Source organism: Dromiciops gliroides, chromosome 4 (genome assembly GCF_019393635.1).
Source record: "Dromiciops gliroides isolate mDroGli1 chromosome 4, mDroGli1.pri, whole genome shotgun sequence".
In the NCBI taxonomy this organism is placed as follows: domain Eukaryota; kingdom Metazoa; phylum Chordata; class Mammalia; order Microbiotheria; family Microbiotheriidae; genus Dromiciops; species Dromiciops gliroides.
Window position 1 is genome coordinate 32,555,004 of NC_057864.1, and position 21,242 is coordinate 32,576,245.

Genomic DNA, 21,242 nt, shown 5'->3' on the forward strand with positions numbered 1-21,242 from the left:
GGTCTGAACAAGGATGTATCCTGGCCAGATCTCCTGGGGACATCCCCTCTTTCTCAGAAATACCTGCATTCCCAGAAGTCATTTCTGCCCTGTCAAGGCTGGCACTTTCACTGAGGTCAAGGGTCAAGCTCTATGTGGGATACTTAAGCTAGTCTTAGGAAAGAAAGCAGTTGTGGCTAGGTGGCGCAGTGGATAAAGCACGCCCTGGATTCAGGAGGACCTGAGTTCAAATCCGGCTTCAGACACTTGACACTTACTAGCTTTGTGACCCTAGGCAAGTCACTTAACCCTCATTGCCCCACCCACCCCCCAAAAAAAAGCAGTTGTGAATTTTGGGGGACTTAGCAGGTTGGGCAAGACAGGACCTTTCATTAAGAGCTCTCCATGGTGCTGTAACAATCATGGCTCTGTTGATAAACCATTTCATAAAGCATCGGACATGATTTCAGTTGATTATCCCAATACCCGTCTAAGCTAGTTAATATAGGGGGGATTTAGCCCAACTTTATAGGTACTCAAACAGCTTTAGAGAGGTTCAAAGTTCTAAGTGGAACAGCTGGTATTTGAATCCAGGGTTTCCTGATTCCTAAGGCCAGGGTTGTCTGCATTCCCTTCTTTGCCTTGAAGCCTTCTTGCTGCCTAGTGGAAACTAAATGTGCCCAGAGTCATCAGCCCTGTCTGAAGGAGCCTCATGAAGTTGGCTACTGTGTAAAGAGAAGCCAGCAGGTTCTGTCTGAATAGCGATTAATGACTAGGAAAGACAAATGGAGTAACCAGTCCCTGGTCCTCTGCCCCAGTGTAAGGATGGGCTCGGGGGCAGTGCCTGCCATGTGCAAGCTGAAAAACTCTGTTAAAGAGTCACATGGAAGCCAAGTATTCTCCAGGGTGGTTTAAGGTAAGCACAGGACCTTGGAGCCTGGATCAATGGATGCTTTGATTCAAGATAACAAAGAGTGATAGAGCCCCTCTGTGGATCATCACTACTGGCCAAGCTGCTGTACAAGGGGCACTTTTTCAGGGTCATAAAACAACTAAGACTTTAGATCTGGCCTCCAAGGCCAAAGCTTCAGTCCTAGGGCTTGGTGTTTTAACAGAGGAAGAGAAAAGTCTCTCCTATGGGATTTAGGGGTGATAGGAGGATGTAACACTGGGGACTGGGAGAAGGGCTGATTTACTCCCCTCTTGGCAGGCCACCTGGTGAATGGGGGCATTGACTGCCCTCAGGAAGGCTGGAATGGGGCCCACTTCCTTGGCAAGCAGTTAGGGCCATGCCCCTAGGGGAACCAGTGAGCAAGTCATAGGCTGCCAGTTTGGGGCAGTGAGAAGTAGAAAACAAAACTTCTGGCTCCTTTTGGGTCAGCAGGAGAAATGGAAACGTGGGCTGAACTGGTAGGTGTCCAGGGAGACATACGGTCCTATGGCCCAAAGAATCAGCTGGGGTCAGCTACGGCTTTGTCGGTCCCCAAATTGACTCTCTCAGACAGCCATCCTGGCCCCAAGTTCCTCAAGGTGAGGGAGAGCTGGCAAGCTCCCGGATTGGGGGTGGGGGCAGGATAAAGGGAGACGTGGCAGGCAGGGGCCCCACCTCTTGGGAGCGCACTTTGAACTGAGCTACTTTGCATGCCATTTGTCTTAGGCTGCTTTGCTTATTGCTATGAATCTGTTGGCAAAATATTTCAGTTCATCTGAATCTACATTTGTTTAATGGGTCCTCAAATCCAGCTCTGACCATTACAGTCGTCTGCTGAAAAACATTCAATGGCTCCCCATTGCCTATACTTTCCTCACCCTGGCATTACCAGGACCCTCAGTGATCTGTGCTCCCCACATCTTGGCCCTGCCAACATGACATCTCACCATTGCCCAAATGTGCCAGGCATATTCCATCCTCTGCACCTTTGCCTCTGTGAAGCCCTCTTAATTTCTTCCTACACCTTAGAACCCGGTAGTCATCTAAAGCTTGTTAAGGAATAGTTTTGAACACCTGCTCACCACGTGCAGGGCAGCCTGAGGACTCCAGAGATGAGCAATGTTCTTTGTTTATGGGCTGCTCCTGGTCTTATGGGAGGTAACCCACCAACACAGACAGGAAGACAAGATGTGTTATGGCCCATAAGTAAGGGAGGCCCAGGTGCTTTAAGGAGCTTGGTGGCAATGGGATCACGTGTGGCTTCATGGAAGAGGCAGCACTGGAGACGACAGGAGGCCAGACCTACAGATTTAGGGAGTCATGGGCAAAGGCTTCATGGGGCACATCTGTAAAGCCTGGAGGCCTTAGAGTGGAGTCATGAGAAATCTGAACAGGCAAGTTCAGAGCAGACCCTGAAGAAGGCAGTGCCCGACTAGAGCCCTGACAGCAGTAGCCAGTGGGGAGCTAAGGTGGGTTTGTATCCTTCTTTTTTTTTTTCTATTGTGGATTTTTTATTATAAACTTTGAAGAAAGGAATTTGCTTCAGTAAACACTAGAAATTTTTTCAGTTCAATAAAATCTATCTATCCTTCTACTCTTTTTTTAGTATATATATATATTTTTTTTCCATTACATGTAAAGATAGTTCTCAACTTTTGTTTATACAGGCTTTCCAATTTCAGAATTTTCTCCCTCCCTCCCCGCTCCCCTAGACAGCAGGTAATCTGATATAGGTCATATATATACACCTAATAACATTAATCCTATTTCTGCATTAGTCATGTTATAAGAGAAAAATCAGAGCAATGATGAAAAACCTCAAAATAGAAAAACATCAGCACCAAAAACAAAAGAAATAGTATGGTTCATTCAGCATCTATACTCCACAGTTCTTTTTTTTTCTTGGATTTGGAGATCCTCTTCTATCATGAGTTCCCTGGAACTCTTCTGTACCATTGCATTGGTGAGAAGAATATAGTCCATCACAGTAGATCAACACTCGATGTTGATGATACTGTGTACCATGTTCTTCTGGTTCTGCTCATCTCACTCATCATCAGCCCACACAAGACCCTCCAGGCTTCTCTGAACTCCTCCTGCTCATCGTTTCTTACAGCACAATAGTATTCCATTGTATTCATATACCACAACTTGTCCAGCCATTCCCCAATTGATGGGCACCCCCTCAACTTCCAATTCCTTGCCACCACATATAGAGCAGCTATAAATATTTTTGTACATGTGGGTCCCTTTCCCCTTTCCATGATCTCTTTGGGAAAAAGACCCAAAAGTGGTATTGCTGGGTCAGAGGGTATGCACAGCTTTATCACCCTTTGGGCATAATTCCAAATTGCTCTCCAGAATGGTTGGATCAGTTCACAGCTCCACCAACAATGCATTAGTGTTCCAATTTTCCCACAGCTTCTCCAACATTTATTATTTTCCTTTTTTGTCATTTTAGCCAATCTGATAGGTGTCAAGTGGTACCTCAGAGTTGTTTTAATTTGCATCTCTCTAATCATTAGAGATTTAGAACATTTTTTCATATGGGAAAAGATAGCTTTGGTTTCTTCATCAGAAAACTGCCTGTTCATATCCTTTGACCATTTCTCAATTGGGGAATGACTTGGATTCTTATAAATTTGATTTAGTTCCCTATATATTTTAGAGATGAGGCCTTTATCAGAAGTACTGGCCACAAAAATCGTTTCCCAGTTTTCTGCCTCCCTTCTAATTTTGGATGCTTTGCTTCTGTTTGTACAAAAATTTTTTAATTTAATGTAATCAAAATCATCCATTTTGCATTTCATAATATACTCTATCTCTTGTTTGGTCAGGGCTTGCATCCTTCTACAAGGCTTGCTCTCTGTATGGCTGGTTCTCTGCCCATAGCCTTGGGGGCCGGGGGGCTGACTTCTCTTGGATCCCATTTCCCCTACCTCTCACTGGGTGGTTCTCTCGTGGAGCCAGAACCATTGCCCTGAAGTTGGAAGCTGTGGCGGGGAATGGAACTGTAGCTGTTTATAGATTATGAGGGGAGCGTGCCCAGTGTGGCAACTTGACAGAGACAGGCTGAAGTAGCAAGGATGCAGCTGTGGACCACCTGAACAGCTCACATCCCCTCTCTGGGCCCCAGTTTCCTCATCTGCAAAATGAGGGGGTTAGACCCAGTGGCATCTAAGTCCCTGCCAACTCGGTCTCCAATCCAGTGATTCTGGGTACTCAGGCACACCTGGACATGCTGTCAGGATGGGGATGGGGCACCGTGTATTCAGAGGGTCAGATTACACTGTCTCCTTCTCTCCCCTTTTTGGAAAATGCAGAACTGCCTGATTAAGAATGAGGAGAATGTCTATTCTGCCGTGGTGGCTGACTTTGGCCTGGCTGAGAAAATTCCAGATTGCAGGTAGGTGACCCCTTCTGAAAAAGGCAGGCTCTGGGCCCTGGTGTTCCTATGACCTCCAAGCTAGCACCCAGCCTCCTTGCTGCCTGCCAGGCCAGGGAGGACTTAGCCCTGGCACCAAGACCCACTCACCAGCCAGCCCAGGCTTTCCCCAGGCCTCTAGGCATCTCCATGTGTAACTCTCCATCTTTCTGCAGTGCAGGAAGTGAGAAGCTGCCCGTGGTTGGCTCACCTTTCTGGATGGCACCAGAGGTTCTCAGAGACGAGCCCTACAATGAGAAGGTGAGTGTGAGGATCACTGTCAAGGGCTAGGGCGGCTAGTGGAGTGACCAAGCTTAGGGAAACAAAGACATTCCTTCCCTGCAGTGTCTCCTTTCTTCTGGAGACTGGTCCCTGGAGAGGCAGCAGGAGGCACAGACTGAGTTGTGGCAAACACTCAGGCTTGCAGGGACCCTTTGGAAGGGCCTGGTCTGGCCAGTAGCTTGGAGTGCGGGGGCCTGCTGCTTTACTCTGCCTTTTGCTCATCACCCCCCAATGTGGCTTCCAGAATAAGGACGTACTGTGCAGGATCTGTGGGAGTGGAGTGAGCTGCGGGGTGGGGGAGCCAACTTAGCATCCCTGTCGCTCTGCAGGCTGATGTGTTCTCCTATGGGATCATCCTCTGTGAGATCATAGCCCGCATCCAGGCAGACCCGGACTACCTGCCCCGGACTGAGGTGAGCAAGCCCTGGGCCAGGTGGGTTAGGGGGGATGAGCCTCAGGGGCAGTGCTTTCTCCAGGGCCTGGAAAGAGCCGAGCACCATAGCTCCCCAGCGGCTTCCTCTGTGTTCCTTCACAGAACTTCGGCCTGGATTATGATGCCTTCCAGCACATGGTGGGAGACTGTCCCCCAGACTTCCTGCAGCTCGCCTTCAACTGCTGCAATGTGAGTTCCTGGCCTCTTCCAACCCGAGGCACCTGCTCAGCTGAGCTCAGAGCTTCTCACTACCAGGCTCCGAGACACGTCCCCTCAGCCTCCTTTCAAAGATCTTCAGCAGTGGGGAACCCACCCCCCACAAGGAAGCTCAGGACCGCTCGAAAGGCTGACACCCGAGCTTGTCATCTGCCTCTGTGCATCTCCAGGGGCTTTCAGGGAATCACATCTACCCCAGGGGTCCAAGAGGAACAGGGCTGTCAGTCTCCAGGAATTTAGTGATCGTGTTCTACATTATATGCCAGGCACCATAGTCCCTGCTGTGCCAGTCTGATAAGGGAAACTCCAAGCTAAACAAATACATGATTATCCCCTCCAGGAACTCACACAAAATCCTTTGTTGGTGTTCAAGGCCCCATCTAACATGGCTCTTTCATCTATTTCTAGTCTCCTTGTACTTCATTACCTAGCTCTATGTTCTCCACCCAGTGACGCTGACCTCCTGGCTAGGCCACGAACACCACACTCTCTCTCTCTTGGCTCTGGGCATTTTCTCTGGCTGTCCCCCAGGCCGCTCCCTCCTCATTTCCACCTCCTGCCTTCCCTGGCTCCCTTCAAGTCCCAACATAAATCCCTCAACCTCCATGACACTTTCCCTAGCCCCTCCCAGTGCCAGTGCCTTCCCTCTGGTCATTAATTCACCTAGAAGTCACTTGAGGCTACAGAGTTCTTTGTATGTTGTCTCCCCCATTAGCCTGGGAGCTCCCAAGAGCAGGGGCTGCCTTGTGCCCCCTTTCGTGTACCCAGCACTTAGCACAGAGCCTGGCACACGGCATGCCCTTCATCAGTGTTTGTCAGCCGACTGCTTGGCCCTGTGCTGTTGGTTGGGTCAAGGCCTCAGTGCCACACTTATCAGATAGCAGATGAGCCCACACTGGAGTACGGGGTAGTGGACACAACAGATGACAGAGCTTGAAGCTAAAAGGAGCCCCACAGGATAGAGCCTCAATCTAATGAGGTCAAACTCAGGGGGACAGACGTCACACGCTTGGGTTCCAAAATCACCTTCTTAAGTAGAGGATGGTGGGAGTCCTGACTGGACTTGGATTTGGCTTCATTTCCCCCATGTCCTCACTGCTCTCTTCGCAGATGGACCCAAAGCTCCGGCCTGCCTTTGCTGAAATCGTCAGTACCCTAGAAGAGACTCTGAGCTGCTTGCAGGAGGACCCGGAGAGAGACGGAAAGCCCGTGTCCATTGGCATGGGTGAGCCCCAGCAGGAACCCTGAGGAGGAGTGGGCCCCAAGCTAGGGAGGAGGCTGAGGGGAGGGGCCGGCATGTGAAAGGGGCAGGGGGAGCAGCAGGCAGCTGGGGACCAGCCAGAGTGTGTGGGCCAGGCTGAGTGAGCCCTGACAGCCTCCATCCTTTCAGGGCTCCTGGAGAAGGTTCCTGGCGTGAAGAGGCCCAGCTCCTTAGATGACAAGATACCGCCCAAGTCTCCTCGCCCACGCCGCAATATCTGGTTGTCCCGGAGCCAGTCAGACATCTTCGCCCACAAACCCCCGCGTGCAGTGAGCGTGCTAGACCCCTCCTACGTACCCCACCGCAGCGGAGGGACCCACGTCCCCAAGGTTAATCCTTTCAGTGCTCGTCAGGATCTCAAGGGGGGCAAAATCAAATTCTTTGACATGCCCAGCAAGTCCGTCATCTCTCTGGTGTTTGACTTGGATGCACCGGGGCCCGGGGGCTCTGGCGGGGGTATAGGCAAGCTTCCCGCAGAATGGCAGGAGCCCATGGCCGCACCCCTCCGCCGCTGGCGCTCTCTGCCCAGTTGCCCCGAGTTCCTGCAGCAGGAAGCCAGCCCCTTTGGGGGGCGAGAGGAGGCCCCCTTTGAGGGTCCCCTGCGGCTGCTCAGCAGCCTTAAGTATGGGGTCACAGAGATCCCACCCTTCCGGGGCCCGGCCTCCTCACATGCCTCGGAACAAGAAGCCATGGACTGTTCCTGTACCGTAAGCCCCCAGGAAAAGAATGGCTTTGGGCCCCTGGCCCCAGAAGCTATGGAAACAGAGGATTCCCAGCCACCCCCAAACCTGCTGCTCAGCCCAGGTGGGGCTGCAGCCAGCAACAAGCAGCAGGAGCAGGCCAGAGCAGGTGGAATGTGATGGATAAGCCGGGACAGACAGGGCTTGGCCCTCTCTCCAGAGCGGGGGCCAGAGACTGGCTCAGGGCACCTTCTTCCAAAAGCTGAGCCCGGGCTCCACGGTCTTAGGCCTCCTTTCCATCCTGCCCCTTCTCAGGGAGTGGAGAAGAGCAGATATATGGGGGGAGGCATGGAGCTGGTACAGATAGACAGCTGGCCTGCCTCCCTATGTGAGGCCAGGAGCTTGGCCTCAGTTCAACCAAAATCTAGGTGGGGAGCCGCCTGAGGCCCTTCAAACCTCTGAACCAGCATTCTCTGCTGCCTCACCAATGCTATGTCCCGAGGCTTCTGGGGACCAGGAAGGCCGCCCTCCCAGCTAACTCCACATGGGCCGCCCTCCTCACTTCCCAGCATAGCTCAGCCTGGGAGGACGGGAGTGCACACCTCAGTCTCTCCTCCAACCTTACAGCAAGGTCTTCTATTTGGAGTCCAGGGTTAAGCTTGGATGCAGAGATGGACAAACCAGCAGCGGCAGGAGAGGGGAGGGCCATCTCCCACCTGACCACGTGGACACTTCTTGCCAGTATATGACACTTGAATTTGCAATCTCTCGTTTGCACTTACTGCTCCAGTCCCACTGTCCCTAGGGTGGAATCTATGCAAAGGGGGGTGGGGGTGGGGGCAGGCCGGACCTGGCAGGGCTGCCGAACCTGGGGTTTCATGAATCTAGAACATTTAGAGCTGTCCAGATGATGACATGTCTATTGTCATATTTATGAAGGAGTCTGAAACTTGTGACCTGGAGCCTGGGCCCCCAGCCCTGGAACTAACACTGCCCATGCCAGCTTTGCAAACCACATTTCCAATGGGTATGTTTACGGATGTGTTGGGGGAGGAGTGGGGCAGGGGCAGGCAAGGGGGGAGTGCTGTTCTATTGGAGCCGCAGACAACCAAAGATGAAGCCGGTTAAATTGTTTCATAATTTCTTTTCCTTTTTTTTTTTTTTAAACTTTACCAAGTTGCTTTCAGATTTACAAATTAAAAGAGTTGCAGGTGGCTGGTCAGACTTGGCTTTCCTGCGCCCTGGGAAGGGGGTGCTGTCCACAGGAGTCCTGCTTTCCTCACTTGAGTTGACCAGCATAGGCCCCAAGCCTCTGTCACCTCAGGCCTTAATGGTCCTGACCCAGGCCCCAAACACAACCCTCTTCCAGGTGTGGGGTGGTACCAGGGCAAGTCAGAGAAGAGGAAGCCCAGGGGCCCAGCCTCCCCCCAACACTGCTCCCTGAGGGCCTGGGAGCTGGGCAGGAGGGAGACCGGCTTAGCTGCTGCCCCAGGCCAGCTTCATCTTCTCACTGTGGGCTTTGGAGGTCCTGGAGAAGTGGCTCTTGGCTATGGGCAGGGGCACAGACTTGCCACTCAGATACACCTTATTGTGACATTCTGGTAACCAAGGGTCCTCGCTGTAGGGCTGTGAACCCCCACTCAGCCCCATATATGCCATGACATAGCCTGTCATGAACGCATCGAAGCCAGCGCGGTGTAGCCCACCACCCAGCCCGGCCCCCGGAGCCCCAGAGCTCTGCCCAGCACCTTGTCCTGGCTCTAGGTCCAGCTCGAGCTCCGGCTCTGGTTCCGGCTCCGGCTCCAAGTCCTCACTGGAGCATGGCTCTGGGCCAGACAAGGATATCTCCTCGGCCTCACTCTCTAAGGGGTTGGCCCCATCCTCCACTTCAGCCCCATGGCTCTCCCTACATGTCTGTTTTTGGGGGGTGGGCCCGTCCCCAGGCACAGGCCCAGTCTGGCCTGGCAGTCCCTTCCACCTCTTCCTCCGCCGGCCCCCCCGCCGCTTTCTTCTGTCCTCCATGGCCTCGTCTGTGCTGATGATGAGGTCGACATCATGGGACTGAGGGCACTGTAGCCCCAGGGGACACCAGCCATAGGCCTGAAAGAGAAGAGATTAGGCAAGAAAGAAGGAGATTCTCAGTGTCCCTCCCTTCTGCTCCACGCCCCACCCCCCACCCCTCCCTGGGAAATGCGCTCACAGAGAAAGTGTCACAGATGCTGGAGGAGGAGAGGTTGGGGCTCAGCGGGACACGGGCCTCAGGCATGGGGCAGGAGCGGTAGTCGATGTGGGAGTCCATGCTGGCTGGATAGGTGCAGAACTCCAGGACCAAGTGGGGAGTGCCCGCTGCCCGCCGCTTCCCATTCTCCCGTTCGCTGCAATGGGCAAACAGGGTGTATTGGCTGGGGCCTCTGCCCCCCCCAACCCCCGACCCCACAAAGCTCTGAGCCTGCTTCCCAAGCAGGGCTGGCTCCCTCACCACTTCCTGTAGGCATATTCCAAGTAGGAGGCCACAAAGCGGGCGTGGAACTCAGCAGCATACTTGGTATCATAGATCCCAGCTGGAAACATCTCAAAGAGGTCAGCAGTGAAAGTGACCAGCCTGTCTGGCAGGTGGGCATAAAAGCTCTGATAGAGGAAGGCCAGGTCGATCAGCCCGTTGTGCAGCACCAGCGGCCGGCGGGCACGGATCAGCTCCAGGAACAGCATGCGGACCCCTTGGCTTCGGCTCTCGTCCCCCTGGGGGCCACAAGAGGCGGGGGTGGCTGGGCTGCTGGTGGGCGCTCCTCTCCCCGACCTCCCCGGGGCACCCCCCCCCCACAACCCACCTGAGGGGGGCCACCTACCTTGTCATCGCCTTTGTGGTAGGGGATGCCCTGAGTGTACTGGCGGTTGAAATCAAAGCCGTGCTGCACCAGGAACTGCACCGACTGAGGTTCGATGATGTACTCTTGCATGCACAGCAGAGTGAGGTTGAACACTTGCACCAGGTAACTGTGCTCACTCTGGGAGAGAGCCAGAGGTGGAAGAGGGGCCTTAGGCCTGGCCCCGCCCCCCTCCAATCTCCCCACAAGGCCCTACCCTACCTTGTTCCTCTGGCGCTTGAAGCAGGCCAGGCCCAGGGAGAGGACAGAACGTGTTCGGGCTGCACGGGACACGGCTTTATATCGCTCTTCAATGCAACTGAGGGCAGAGAAGATGCCCACAAGCAGGGTAAGAAGAGCCCAGCCGAGGACCCCACCACCCACTGCTCGGGACGGCTCCTCCCCAGGGGACAGACCAGCTCCTGGAAAGCTCCATCGCAGAGCTCTGTTAAGCCCCGGCAGAAGAGGTCTGGGCCCTGCACACACGAGACAAGGGCAGGGGACTTGACTCACTGATTCAGCAAATTCCTCCTTTCCCCAAGACCACTCAGCTCCTGTGGGAAGCAGAGGAGGCTGTGAATGAGGGAACGCAGCCCAGCTTTAAGCAACCCAGGCTAGGCTGCCCAGGATCGCCCTGCACCCCTGCCCTCACCGTGTCCACAGCTATGAAGCTGGCTGTCTTGATTGCCAGGAGGATAGAAGGCCATATGTCCTTGAAGTTGTCCACCTGCACGTCCACCACAGGCACCCGAACACGAGGGGAATGGGGCATCTCTGTGCTACCACCTGAGGGGAGGAACGGGAGTGACGGAGGCAGAGTGGCCACTCCCCTCTGATCGGGAACTCCCCAGGTGCCCCAACCAAGCCAGATGGCGGTAAGATCTGAAGCGGTCAAGGTCTCCAAAGGAATGCCCACTGGCTGCATCACACTTTCCTCCATGCCTTGGGTAAAGCAAAGCTTCTTAAACTGGGGGCATGGGGTCAAGTAACTCAATGTGGCAGTCGCCAACAATCTGGCAGCCAGCGTTTGGTTTGTTTACCTGTTTTATATACCTCTATACTCGGGGTCTTGAGAGGAAACTGTTTAAGAAGCCTTGGGCTAAAGCAGAGAGTATGCCTGGCAAGAAGAGAGTCGGGGTCCAAAGAGCCCTTCCCAGGCTAGACTGCTGGGCCCAGCCTAACAAGAGGCTATTCAAGAGGGGCCAGGGTGAAGGCCTTACCTCCACCAGTGTAAGACAGAGAGGCCCAGCCCAAAGGACCAGGGGGGGGGAGGGGCTAGTGGACTGCCAGCTGTCCTTGGCCTTGGTCAGACTGCCACTGGAGCACCGCCAGTTGTCCAGGGGAAGGCCACCGGGATGGAGTCCCCACCACAAAGCAAGCATCACAGTCCACATTTAAACAGCACTTTAAGGTTTGCGAGATAGGTTAGGTGCTGCAATCTGCAATCACCTCCATTTTACAGATGAGGAAAATGAGGCAGAAAGAAGTGGAGTGACTTGTCCAGGGTCCCACAGCTAAGAAGCATCAGAGCCTGTGATGTCCAGGGCACATGCCAAACTCTCCAATACTCTGAGTTAGAAACAAGTTGCCGATCTTCAGCAACAAAGAGCTTCCCTAAGAGGCGTTACAAGCCCCATCTAAGACCCGGTGCCAGGGACCTGGGATTACAGAGGAGAGGAGGAGAGGGGAGAGGAGTGGCACCAGGGATGTCTGAACCTGGAAGGAAGACGCCAAAGGCAGAGAGGGAGGGAGGAGCCTACAATGCTCACTACTCGTCACTTTCTCTTTGGGAACACTGTCTCTCTAGGGCTTTCTGACCCTGCTCTCTTCCTGGCTCCCTCCTAGCCATCCCACAGCTTCTTCTCAGCCTCCTTTGCTGAATCCTGCCTCTAACCCTAGAGATGCCAGAAGCTCTAGCCAGGGCCCTCTTCTCCCTCTACACTGGATGTTCTTAACCTGGGGTGGAGAATGTTTTCTGTATCTTGATAACTGTGTTTCTACAAATCCCTTTTCTTTGTCATCCTATCTGATGCATTTAAAAAAACATTCCTCAGAGAGGGGCTCCATGTAGCCAAAAGGGCTAAAAACCCTTCTCTATTATCTCACCTGGTGATCTCACCAGCTTTCCAGGTTCTGTCATCTTCTCAGTGCAAATGATGCCTAGATCCCTCGATATCCAGGCCCAGTTTCTCCCCTGAGCTCTAGAACTGCCCTAGGGAGGAAAGAGCCCCAGCCCTATGGTCAGAAGAGGTGGATTTGAATCCTGGCTCTGCTGACTACCGGGCTAACATTGGGTGTGTCATTTAACTCCTTTGCCGTTATTCCATTCATCATTCTTCAAATGAAGTCCCAGAGGCAACTTAAACTCAACAAGTATAAAACAGACACCATCTTTTCCCCCCAAACCCTTCCCTTGCACCTTCCCAGTCACCAAAACTCACACCTCCATCACCCTCCATGCATCCAGTTAGTTGCCAAGTTCTGTCATTTCTATCTGCCATCTGTCCCTTTCTCCCATCATCTCACACTCTAATCCATCCCACACATGCCTGCCAGAACATATGTGATCTGCTCCAGATGCCCCTAGGATCAGGAACCCACAGATTTCTGTTTGGTCCTTCTGAGTCCTTCCCTACCAGGGCCAACTCATCTTTCTAGCACACAGTAGGCACTCAATGATTGTTAGCTGAACAACTGGCTCTATTACGCCCCTTCATGCACTCTTTGGTCCACCCAAATTGGCCTGGCTGGCTGCCTGCCACCTCTGACATCCATCCTTTTCATGCCCTCCCCCAAGATAGACCTGGTTTAGAGTAACCTCCTTCCATGGCCTCACATTTGCATGGCATCTCCCCTAGCAGGGGAGACGCTGGCACACAGTAGGTGGTTAGTAAGTGCTTGTTTAATGACTGAATTCTGACTTAACCTCCTGAGGAGAGTATATCCCAGGGAGAGGAAAGGGCTCTTTCCTTCTCCCCAGTCCCCTCCCCACCTCATGTAGGGGCTCCTCTGACAGACCACGGGACTCATCCATCTTAACCCCTTCATTGTTCAGATTTTGGGAAACTGAGGTCCAGGAAAGGGAAATTACTCGATCCAGGTCGAGTCCAACACATACAAGCAGTGGGGCAGCTCCTGCTAGGAGAGCTCCAGGGAGGAGGTGCCCACCACCTGCCAAGGATGCCCCTTCCACACTGGGACGGCTCTCAATGGGCCAAACTGAGCTCTTGCCCTCTCTGTGTTCATTCTCTTTAAAGTTCTGGAAAGTGGGCGGAGGGTGAACTTCACCGGTCACATGACCTTCCAGCTCAGACACCTCGAGGCCCAGCTCCCGGGGATGTTTCGCTGACTTCCCCCCCACCCCGCTCCCGGCGTGCCTCGCTACCCCCGCCCCCTGCCCCCGGGGCCACGACTCCCAGCATGCTTCGAAGCGCGCTCAGACCGGCTACCCACAGCCAGACGAAACTTCGGTGCACGCTGGGACTTGTAGTCACCACACCGCCTCCAGAGCCACTTTTCCCGGCATGCCTCGTAGTACACACACCCCGCCCCCAGGGTTGCAGCTCCCGCCCATGCTTCCAAGCGCCCTCAGACAAGCGAACCACAACCCCCCCCCCCAAAAAAAATTGCGGTGCACGCTGGGACTTGTAGTCACCCCACCCCACTACTCCCGTCCGCACCCCCGCCAGGTATCTGCGTGCTCCAGACCGGCCGTGCTCCTTCTTGGCCCTTCCCCCACCCGGTCTCTCTTCTTGCCCTCACCCATCTGACTCCTTCGCCTACTCCCTGACACTCCGCTGGTGGACTCCAGAGTCTCGGCTTCCGTCTCCGTTTCAGTCCCCGTCTCCGAGCCAGCGGCCATAACGCTTCAACAGCTCAGGGCGGGGCCTCCGTTCCGCGTGGAGCTGCCGGCAGCTCTGCCTGAGCGCCCGCCCCCCGGTCATCTTACGCCCCGTGCTCTGATCAGTGCTGCAGGCGCTCAGGTGGACAGGCCGGGACCTCGAGGCCCCGCAGCGGGCCTAGAGTGCGCTGGGAGCCCATTGGCTCCCGCGCAGAGGCCCCGCCCCAAACTCCCGGTCGGGCTGTGATTGGCCAGTGCTCTCCGCCTCCGCGAGGCTTTCCGCGGGAACGCAAGAGGTAACGGTAAAGGGAAGAGTCCAGGTGTCCACGTGCCCCCCACTGGGTGCCCCTCCCCCACCAGCCTTCCCCCGGACGTCCCCTCACCCATCCTACCCCCAAATTAGATGAACCTATTATACCCCATGCTGGGCTCCCCCCACCCACGCTGGGTTCACCCATCCCACCGCACCACCATGCGCTGCCTTCCTCCCCTAACTTCCCATGCTGGTCCCCTCACAACACGCCGGTGCTCCTCTCCTCCACTCCACACCACGCGCTCAAACCTTCCCGCCTATTTTGTCCCCAGCCCCGGAGAAGGCACCACCCAGCTCCCTTGTACAGAAAGGGAAACTGAGGAAGCTGGGCTGGGCCCTGCCCTCAAGGTTCCAGGTCTCCATTAGGAAGAGTCCTGCAAGGGCATGAGGAGCTCAAGGGGACGTTTAGGCCATGAGCAAGGGGACGTTTAGGCCATGAGCAAGCGGACAGGCCGAGCCACGTGCAGGGGATGCAGCCCGGGCTGGGGGCCGGGAGGCTGGAGCCATCCCCGTCAGGGGCCTAGGGAGTCCCTGAAGCTTCTTGAGCACAAGCGTGATGGTGGCGTAGGGATAGGTTGGGTCAAGGATGGCGATCATGCTTGAAGAGGGGAGCCAGAGATGGAGATCTGGGAGTCCTGGGCACAGTTGAGGGGCGGGAGGGGGAGGAGCGAATCAGCCTCCAGACCCCCCCAAACTTGGAGGACGGGGATGTGGGTAGGGGGTGTGACCTGCCAGAGCTATAACCCCTAGCGACAGTGACCCTGAAGTTGGGGGGGGGTGGGGGTGGGAAGAGGACCGCTCTGGTTATTTCTCACTCTTTGTGACCCTTGGCTGGTTCTTGTACTCCGTAACATGAGGCATTTGTGTACCAGTGTCTCCCAGGTGAATTCAGTCCCAGGGACCTTCAGCAGAGGCCTAAATACTGCAGGTTCTCTAAGGTGCAGATGAAAAGGAAGGGTGCACCAGGCATGAGGGACAGCCTAGGCAAGGGTACAGAGGCCAGAGATGGAATGGGTTGTTTGACCTCAGGTGCACTAGGTCCTTGACCAACAATCTCTGGCATTTGGTGCTGCTTGTCAGGTTTCAAAGCATTTGAGGCAGGGAAGGACTGAAAGCCTCATCTCTGTTTTACAGTTAAGGAGACTGACCAGGTCTGCTGACATTTTCACCTCTTGCCCAGCACTGGAGCCAGGACCCAGGGGCTGCTGTCCCTGACCTGCTCAAACATTTTCTTCTGTTTTCTCATCCCCTTTCTTTCTTTCTTTCTTTCTTTTTTTTTTTGGGTGAGGCAATTGGGGTTGTGACTTGCCCAGGGTCACACAGCTAGTAAGTGTCAAGTGTCTGAGGCCGGATTTGAACTCAGGTCCTCCTGAATCCAGGGTCAGTGTTTTATCCACTGCCCCCTCATCTCCTTTATTTCTCACTTGCCCATATCCATTCAGCTTTGAAGTACCTGCTACACATCCAAAGAGCAGCTCCTGGCATGATGTAGATCAGAGCTGACCCAGAATCAGGCCACCCCTGGAGGGGGGAAAGCACTCCTTCTGTCCCTGGTATGATCCCTGGCAGCAGGAGGAGGCTGGGGGAGCTGGGCCAAGGGACAGCACCGTGTTGTTTTGCCACTCTGGGATGTTGAGGCCCCTTGCACTGTAGATGAGCTGCAGCCATGGCCCATTCTTCATCCCTGCCCAATGCCTTACTACTCCCTTACTGGGCTGAACACAGGACTGGCACGAAGGGGCCTACAGGAGGCCCCAGAGCAGCTGCCTTTTGACTGCACGCCACTCCTGCCCTAGGTCTGAGCTGTGTCTGTGCCCCATCTGGGGAGGAAGAGAAGGCCTGTGGCCCAGTTCCTGAGGCAGGTTGGGTCTGACTGCCTGGGGCCGAGCAGTGAGACCCAAGGACTGACCTCAGGGTACCCCGCTGGCCATGAGGAAGCCTCGGAAGGCAGGGGGAGGCAGCCAGAGTCGTGGGGAGCAGCCCAGCCCGGATGCAGGTGAGGTTCCCCCCCCTCCTTCAATTTGGAGGAGCACCCACAGACTTCACAAGCTCCAGGAAGGACTTGGCCAGACTGCAGAGTGTGTGTTTTGGGGTGGGAAGAAGTTCAGGGCCAGTAGAGTCAGAAGCCCCTCAGTCCCCTGCCATCCATGTGACCTTCCTCTCCAGTCTCCTGAACCCTGAGCCACAATTTGTGGCAAGATGTGCCTGTAAGCACTTTGGGGGGGTGGGCCCTGACCAGTGGGGGAGGGCCCCTCACTGGGCTCCAAGGGGAAGGAGTAAGGGGGTGGGGATGGCTTTAGGAATGCCTGGCCCAGGGAAAGGGCCTTTGTCTCGCTGTGCCTCAGTTTCCTCACAAGGGTGATGTGAAGCCCATCAACAGGACCTTAGAGCACTGAACCCCCTCATCCTACAGAAGAGGAAACGGAGGCAGAGGTGACCTCCAGTGCCCATACTGGCATCTCCCCATCCCCACAGGCCCAGGAACCCCCAGCCAGGCCTCCCCACACCATCTGTTTGGGGATGCTGATGAGGTCACCAAGTTCCGGGCCAGCCTCCTAAGCTGGTACGATCAGGCCAAGCGAGACCTGCCCTGGAGGAGGAGGGTAAGTGTGGGCGGGATGGCCAAGGGAAAGGGGAGGGGACGGGGCTGGAGTGGGGAGGGGCGGTCAGCCTCCTCCTTGAGCTCCTGTTCCCCAATTGTCCACAGGCTGCAGGAGAGCCAGACCCAGACAGGCGGGCGTACTCTGGTGAGAACCTGGATGTGGAGGGTGGGGTCGTGGGGTCACACATGCTCTGACTCTGCCCCCACCCGCAGTTTGGGTGTCTGAGATCATGCTCCAGCAAACCCAAGTCGCCACCGTTACCGGCTACTATACCAGATGGATGCAGGTGATGTCCTCGGCCAGACCAGTGCCTACCCCCCTCCCCACTTCCCTGCCCGTTCCCCATTCCCACCACTTAGCCAAGACAGCCTGACCCTGAGTGTTTTCCCTGTCATCCCCAGCACAAGGATGGAGGGAGATCATAGGCCCACATTGCCCCAAAGTGGACCTCCCCTCCCCTGGTGCCTCAGTTTACTCCTCAGGAGGGAGCAGAGAGGTACTGCCTCTCTAGCTGACCTCTGTTGTTTCTCCTTCTGGGGCCTGCAGAAATGGCCAGCACTTCAGGACTTGGCAGGGGCATCCTTGGAGGTAAGAACAGTTTTGGGTGGGGAGGGGAAGTTGGGCTTGGCTGGGTTGGCCTGGCCTTCAGGGGTCTTCCTGGTCCCCTGACATATGCATTTCTGTCTTGCCCACTCACTGGTAGGAGGTGAACCAGCTGTGGGCCGGCCTGGGTTACTATTCCCGGGGCCGACGACTGCAGGAAGGTGCACGCAAGGTGAGGACCTGGGCCACTGGGGAAGCTCATGGGGGTGCTGAGTGAGGAGGAGCCTATGGGAGGAGCAGAGCCCACACCACACAGGCTCGGGAGGGACCTGGCAGGCCCTGGCCTTGTCAGACTGTAGAGCAGACACAACCAGATTCTCCAGACTCCCCAGGGTTCCATGAGCCCCACTCACCCCATTCTTCCTGCCCAGCTCAAGCCAGAGCCTAGCACTGCCCAGCCTAGCTAGTCCCCAAGAGGCAATGAGATGGTGCCATGGATAGAGCACTGGGCCTGTGGTCAGGAAGACCTGAGTTCAAATCTAACTTCAGACACTCGACTAGCTGTGTGACCCTGGGCAAGTCACTGAATCTCTGTCTCAGTTTCTTTGTCTGCAAAATGAGAATCATAATACCACCTAACTCACTGGGATTGGTAGGATCAACTGAGATAATATTTATAAAGCACTTGGAACAGTGCCTGACACATAGTAGGTGCTTAATAAATTCCTATTTACTCGAACATCCCCTGGGCAACATTCCCTCCTTGCCTCAGTGAACCTGTTTCTTCATATGTAAAGTTGCGGACAGGCCACGGCAGAGGCTGAAAAGCTATGCAGGTTGTGAAGTATTCCTGTGGCAGTGCTGGTGAAGGATAACTCTGGGTGATCTTTCTTTCCCCTCTTCTCCCCTCCCCAGGTAGTGGAGGAGCTGGGGGGCCACATACCCCGAACAGCAGACATGCTACAGAAGCTGCTTCCTGGGGTAGGGAGGTACACAGCTGGGGCTATCGCCTCCATCGCCTTCGGCCAGGTCAGAGAGCAGGGCCTGGCACCCTTCGCCCCTGGCACCTCCCGCTCCAGGCACCTCCCACCCCAGGAACCTGGCCTCCACATTCTGGCCTCCCTCAAGTCCATTTCACTCCCTGAGCTTACAGAAGATGGGGCGGGGGTACCTCAAAGGGCCTTGAATGCAGGGGTGAGGAAGAATGAGCTTTTTGAACAGGTCATTTCTATGCTAGGTGACTGGTGTGGTAGATGGCAACGTGACCCGTGTCCTGTGCCGCCTAAGAGCCATTGGGGCAGAGCCCGGAAGTCCCCTGGTCACCCAGCATCTCTGGTAGGCTGAGCCAGCTTGGCTTGCACTTGGGGCTGGGCTGGGAGCAGATCCTGGGCAAATGGAAGGGGAGGCTGGCATTTCCCAGGCCCTGGCAGTCAGTAACTGGAGGTGGGAGGTGGCCCTTCTCTGGGGCAAGGGGGCTCCAGGAGCTCTGGCCCACAGAGCTGTCTGGCAGGAGCCTGGCCCAGCAGCTGGTGGACCCGGCCCGTCCAGGGGACTTCAACCAGGCAGCCATGGAGCTGGGCGCAATGGTCTGCACCCCCCGAGGTCCGCTGTGCCAAGAGTGCCCCGTGCGGGACTTCTGTCAGGCCCAAAAGAGGGTGAGCACCCCTGAGGCAGGGAGGCCAGAGGGAGGGGAGGGAGCGGGGGGGGGGGGGGCACGCAGAGCCCCAGCCAAGTACCCCATCCTCCACGGCAGGTAAAGAGGGAGCAGGCGGCGGCATCTCAGAGGCTGCTGGGCAGCCTGGAGCAGGAGAAGACTCTTGATGTGGAGGAGTGTGGTGAGTGTCCCAGCCTGGCTCAGCCTGGCCCAGCTTGGGCAGCCTTGGGAGTTTGCAGGCATTCACAGGGTCCACTCACATTTTACCCAGGGTCTGAATGTGGGACTGACCCAGGAGTGGGGGAGGCAGCCCCAGTCCCCAGACCTTGGTTCTAGCCCATCTCCATTTCCAGCACCCAGCAGAACCGGCTTGTGCCCGCTGTGCCTGCCCCCTTCAGAGCCTTGGCGCCAAGACCTTGGCGTGACTAACTTTCCCCGCCAGCCAGCCCGGAAAGCCCCCCGGGAACAGCGGACAGCCGTCTGTGTCCTTCAGCGGCTGGGCTCTGAGAGTAGCCACTTCCTCCTGGTGCAGAGGCCAAGTTCAGGTATGGAAGCCGGCTCAGGCTCAGGCTCAGTGCACCAGGCGCTGGTCTGAGTTCAAACCCTGTCCTGTCCCCAGGTTTGTGACCTTGGGTGAGTCCTTGCCTCTTGGGCCCCAGCTTCCTCTTCCACAGGGGCCAGACTAAATGAGCCCTGAGATCACCAAACACCCTGCACTGGGGGTAGGGAGGCAGAGCGGGCCGGCCAGGAAGGACCCACAGCTCTGTGCCCTCCTTGCAGGCTTGTTGGCTGGCCTCTGGGAATTCCCCTCTGTGCCAGCAGAAGGTTCTGAGTCCATCCAGCGCCGGGCCCTTGGGAAGGCCCTGCGGCTCTGGGTGGGCGGCCCCTTGGCCCTGAGGAGCCTGCGGTGCCTTGGCGAGGTGAGCAGAGTTGGGAAGGGGGTCTGTGCAGCTGCCCCCTGGTGGCCCCTGCTCATGCCTGCTCTTCCCCAGGTGGTCCACATCTTCTCTCACATCCGGCAGACCTATGTGGTCTACGGGCTAACCCTGGAAGAGCAAGCCCAGGGCCCACCCCCATCAGGGGCCCGCTGGGTGACCCGGGCTGAGTTCCAGGCAGCCGCTGTCCCTACAGCCATGAAGAAGGTACCCGCTTCATGGGGGTGTGGTTGAGGGTGGGTCAGGGAGAAGCGGGGCTGGGGGCCCGGGAGCCAAGGCCATCACCCGCCTGCCCACTCACCAGCTTCCCGCCTCCTGCCCTGGCAGGTTCTCCAGCTCTTTGAGGGCCAGCACTCGGGGCGCAGGAAGGTGAGTCTCTAGGGCCCAACCCACACCACAGACCTTCAGAGCTCAGAGAGGGCTGGAGATTTGCCCAGAGACACACAGCCGAGATGTGTCTGAGCCTGACTCCATCCCAGGCTTCCCCCTCCCTGCCATCTGACACTGATACCTTCACAGCTTGCTGAGCTCTAGGCCTCGCCACAAGCCTGGGAAGGAGCAGGCTGGGCAGTGGGGGTGGGGGGAGATGACTGGCTCCCTTTGACAGAGGAGGAAATGGAGGTTTGGGGAGATCAAGACCCTTGCCCAGAGCCCCTTTGTAAGTGAACATAGAGCCGTAGTTCTCTGCCCCCTGACCTAGTCCTGCTACCTCTGCCATGTTGGGGGAACCTTGGCATGGGGTTCTATACTCCCAGCCTCCCCAAGCTGCCAAGGTCCCCCATCTTCTTGGCTTCCCCCATAGGCCTCCAAAAGTCCCCGAGATCCTGCCACTTCAGGCCCTGAGCCTGGCCCTGTTCGCCGCCACCAACAACTGACTCTCAATGCCTTTTTCAAGCCTACTCCTGCTCCTTGATTGGCCCCATTGCCAGGGCCCTGTGCACTGCCCCTTTTTCTGTCCCTTCCCCTCTTCCCCACCTGGCTACGGATCAGCAGTGAGATTCCTGTTGTATAAATAAAGGATTTTTTTTAAAGACTCTTTTCTGGCACCTTCCTACCTCTCCAGCCCTCTCCCTGCTACTTCCTCCTTCCAAGAGGGCAAAGAGAAGGTGCCCAGGGCACCTCTGAAGAAGAGCCAGTGCAGTTCAGAACCGGCTGTTGGGGGACAGGCCTGGTTATGCAGCCCCTGGAGATCCCTGGTAGGGGGGCAGGGTCAGCCAGGCAGCTCACCCTCTCTGGCACACTCCCCAGGCCTCTTTGCCAAGCCCTGCCAGGTGTCTGTGATT

The 21,242-nt window shown here is 56.0% G+C and overlaps 3 protein-coding genes across 6 annotated transcripts in view; 2 read left to right on the plus strand and 1 right to left on the minus strand.

Annotated features, from left to right (window-relative positions):
* The window catches only part of TESK2 (testis associated actin remodelling kinase 2), a 161,083-nt gene extending 152,665 nt beyond the window's left edge, over window positions 1–8,418 (plus strand). For all 3 annotated transcript variants that reach the window (XM_044001508.1, XM_044001507.1, XM_044001509.1), the window contains 6 exons: window positions 4,234–4,316; window positions 4,511–4,595; window positions 4,946–5,029; window positions 5,152–5,238; window positions 6,376–6,490; window positions 6,656–8,418. In XM_044001508.1, coding sequence (XP_043857443.1) covers window positions 4,234–4,316; window positions 4,511–4,595; window positions 4,946–5,029; window positions 5,152–5,238; window positions 6,376–6,490; window positions 6,656–7,386 — 1,185 coding nt within the window. In that variant the 3' untranslated portion in view covers window positions 7,387–8,418. The remainder of the gene's footprint in view (window positions 1–4,233; window positions 4,317–4,510; window positions 4,596–4,945; window positions 5,030–5,151; window positions 5,239–6,375; window positions 6,491–6,655) is intronic.
* TOE1 (target of EGR1, exonuclease) lies at window positions 8,399–13,970 on the minus strand. The gene is made up of 9 exons (XM_044001510.1): window positions 13,833–13,970; window positions 12,177–12,282; window positions 10,723–10,856; window positions 10,584–10,624; window positions 10,293–10,389; window positions 10,053–10,211; window positions 9,686–9,945; window positions 9,407–9,581; window positions 8,399–9,306 (listed from the first exon to the last, which is right to left on the minus strand). The coding sequence occupies exons 2-9, from the start codon at window positions 12,208–12,210 to the stop codon at window positions 8,683–8,685; spliced, it is 1,524 nt and encodes a 507-aa protein (XP_043857445.1). The 5' UTR covers window positions 12,211–12,282; window positions 13,833–13,970; the 3' UTR covers window positions 8,399–8,682.
* A 124-nt stretch (window positions 13,971–14,094) lies between these two features.
* On the plus strand, window positions 14,095–20,968 carry MUTYH (mutY DNA glycosylase). 2 transcript variants are annotated; one of them, XM_044001511.1, is made up of 16 exons: window positions 14,095–14,207; window positions 16,021–16,220; window positions 16,700–16,827; window positions 16,932–16,971; window positions 17,040–17,113; window positions 17,374–17,415; window positions 17,531–17,602; window positions 18,286–18,399; window positions 18,608–18,705; window positions 18,881–19,025; window positions 19,124–19,205; window positions 19,378–19,569; window positions 19,805–19,944; window positions 20,017–20,166; window positions 20,287–20,328; window positions 20,762–20,968. In XM_044001511.1, exons 2-16 carry the CDS (start codon window positions 16,154–16,156, stop codon window positions 20,870–20,872), a joined length of 1,497 nt encoding a protein of 498 aa, XP_043857446.1. In that variant the 5' UTR covers window positions 14,095–14,207; window positions 16,021–16,153; the 3' UTR covers window positions 20,873–20,968. The 2 variants fall into 2 exon arrangements, with proteins under 2 accessions (XP_043857446.1, XP_043857447.1); XM_044001512.1 differs by lacking the exon at window positions 14,095–14,207 and adding an exon at window positions 15,024–15,777.
* Window positions 20,969–21,242: the final 274 nt, after the last annotated feature.